General features: G+C 32.4%; 1 protein-coding gene across 1 annotated transcript in view; it reads left to right on the top strand.

Moving 5' to 3' along the window:
• LOC106878166 (synaptogenesis protein syg-2) overlaps window positions 1-2,500 on the top strand; it is a 166,618-nt gene that overhangs the window by 160,703 nt on the left and 3,415 nt on the right. Inside the window, exon 15 of the mRNA XM_089363935.1 lies at window positions 2,393-2,487. Within this exon, the coding sequence (XP_089220061.1) occupies window positions 2,393-2,487 (95 nt within the window). The remainder of the gene's footprint in view (window positions 1-2,392; window positions 2,488-2,500) is intronic.

The following is a 2,500-nucleotide window of genomic DNA, read 5'->3' as shown; positions in this document are numbered from 1 at the left end:
ATAGTTGTGTGTGTGTGTGTGTGTGTGTGTATTCACAAATACACACAACAATATGAACTTATGTGTTTATTATTGCTGTGAGGATACCATTCCATACTGACCATATACATACATACATACATACATACATACATACATACATACATACATACATACATACATACATACATACATACATATATGTGTGTGTGTGGTCATAAATTCCTTTTTTCCTGCACATTGCTCTCAGTCATTGATGAAGTGAAGGCACATATTCGTCATCAACCCTGACCCCTACTTTCAAGCCGGATACTTTCCCCTAATGCAGGCATGGGTTTTATGGAAGATTATTTACAAACCCCCACCACTTGCATAGAAGTTATGTTTGTTTACAAATAGCATGTGATATCAAGACAACGGGACACAAACACATACCCCTGTGTATATATATGTATATTTATATATTATATTATCTATATGCATACATACATGAGCATATATGTATACATACATATATAAATATATCAGGGATGTGCCGGCTGGGTGGGAAAAATAAGTAGTGCCTACCCTCAATGAAATAGTTCGATAGTAACATTTTCCTTTTATGGCAAAATATGCACCTAATTCGATAAAATTATGAAGGTTACTCTGATTACTATGCATAAAATTCAAAATATTTTATTTTTTCATAGATTAGGTAGGCATAATTCGCCCCTGCCTTTTAATCTTGGTATTAAAGCTACACATAGTACTGCTGTAGTACACGTGCTGTGTACATTCCTACAACAACATTTTCTTTATGCGCTATAAAGGCAAAAGTAAATCTACCTCCAGCTCAGTCACATGATATGTTTCACTCATTATTTTTCTGTGTTTTACTACATAAACATCACCAACTGCCTACCCTGAGTAATTACTCAATGCACATGCCTGATATATATTTATATATATACACACATTCCTACATACATACATACACAGACAGATATATGTATGTATGTATGTATATACACGTGTGATAAAAAATATGGTGTTTCTCAGAATGACTGGAACTGTTGTAACTTGATCCTTTCCAAATATTTATGTTCTGTGCATGATTGCCTGTGTAATGGTTATTGTTTGCTTCTTCAGCACTGAATCTCCAAATAAATTTCAAGACTACAGTACTTTCCTAGGCACTAATCAAAATTAGTTGTTGTGTTGGTATAGGCAATTTTTATACAAATATACTCTGCAATCAATAACTGCTGATCAAGGTGTCTGCTGTGATATATGTATACTATATTATATATCACATATGGCATTTCATTTGTATCACAAGGCTCTATTTCACCATGGGACTCTTTGTAATATAGTTTGCATTTGAATAAAAGCAGTCTTATTAAAAGTGATTTTTGTCTCTCAAGAAAGTGCTTAGGAGAAAATTTCCTGTCTTGTCAAGATACATTTCCAAAATGATCACAATTTCTTTGAGCTATTTCAAGAGAAACAACATAAATGTAACTTTTAGTTGATCACATTCGGTATTATTTTGTGTCAAAATGCCAAACTATTGCAAAGAGACCAAGTCAACTGCTGAACTATGGCGCTCACATACAAACATAGCATACACACACACACACACACACACACACACACACACACACACACACACACACATGTATGCACAAGCATGTGTGCATTCATGTATACACACACTGTAGGAAGCAAGAACAGAAGTGTGAAATTATTTACTAACAACATAAATTTCTGAGTCTCAAGGGTAATATTTAACAACATGGTCATCATTACATAATTGTTTCAGAAATACATATAATGATGTTAAAAGTAAATAATTTCATGTTATATTCTGCTTTTTTTTTTTTTTCATACTCTTTATCATACTCTATGACCATTATGGCCAACAAAGCTGTAACATGAAATTAACTGTGTAATAACATGAATTTTCTTCACAGGCAGCTGTTTTCGAGTGTAATGGGAAATTTGGAGTTAAAATACAACAGTTATATCCTGAGCACTTTAACAGGCAGTTAGTGTCGTGAATATGTATGTGTATATATGTATGTATATATATACACACACACACATATAACATATGTATATATATAATATGCCAGCATGGAACAGGAACGTTTAATGACTATATGTATGTGTATATATACATATATATAGATATATATATATATATATATATATATATATATATGTATGTATGTATGTATGTATGTATGTATGTATGTATGTATGTATAAAGTTCATTTGAATATATTTATTTTTTATTTCAGTTATATTCTGAATAAAATAAATGCAGTCATGCCAAATCTGATCTCACCTATTTTTTCCAATAATAACAATAATTTTATAACTCCTTTATTTATTTTCTGTCCAATTTATTCCATTATTTCCTGCCCAGATACGAAGACATCGACGACAGCCACACAAGCCCAGTGTCAGAGCTTCGAACTAGCCTCGGTGAACAATGCGACCACTACCACAATGACAACATCAGTGAGTTCCTCTA

This window comes from Octopus bimaculoides, chromosome 15, assembly GCF_046866305.1.
Source record: "Octopus bimaculoides isolate indiv1 chromosome 15, ASM4686630v1, whole genome shotgun sequence".
Classification (NCBI taxonomy): domain Eukaryota; kingdom Metazoa; phylum Mollusca; class Cephalopoda; order Octopoda; family Octopodidae; genus Octopus; species Octopus bimaculoides.
This window is presented reverse-complemented; position numbering and strand designations above follow the sequence as displayed.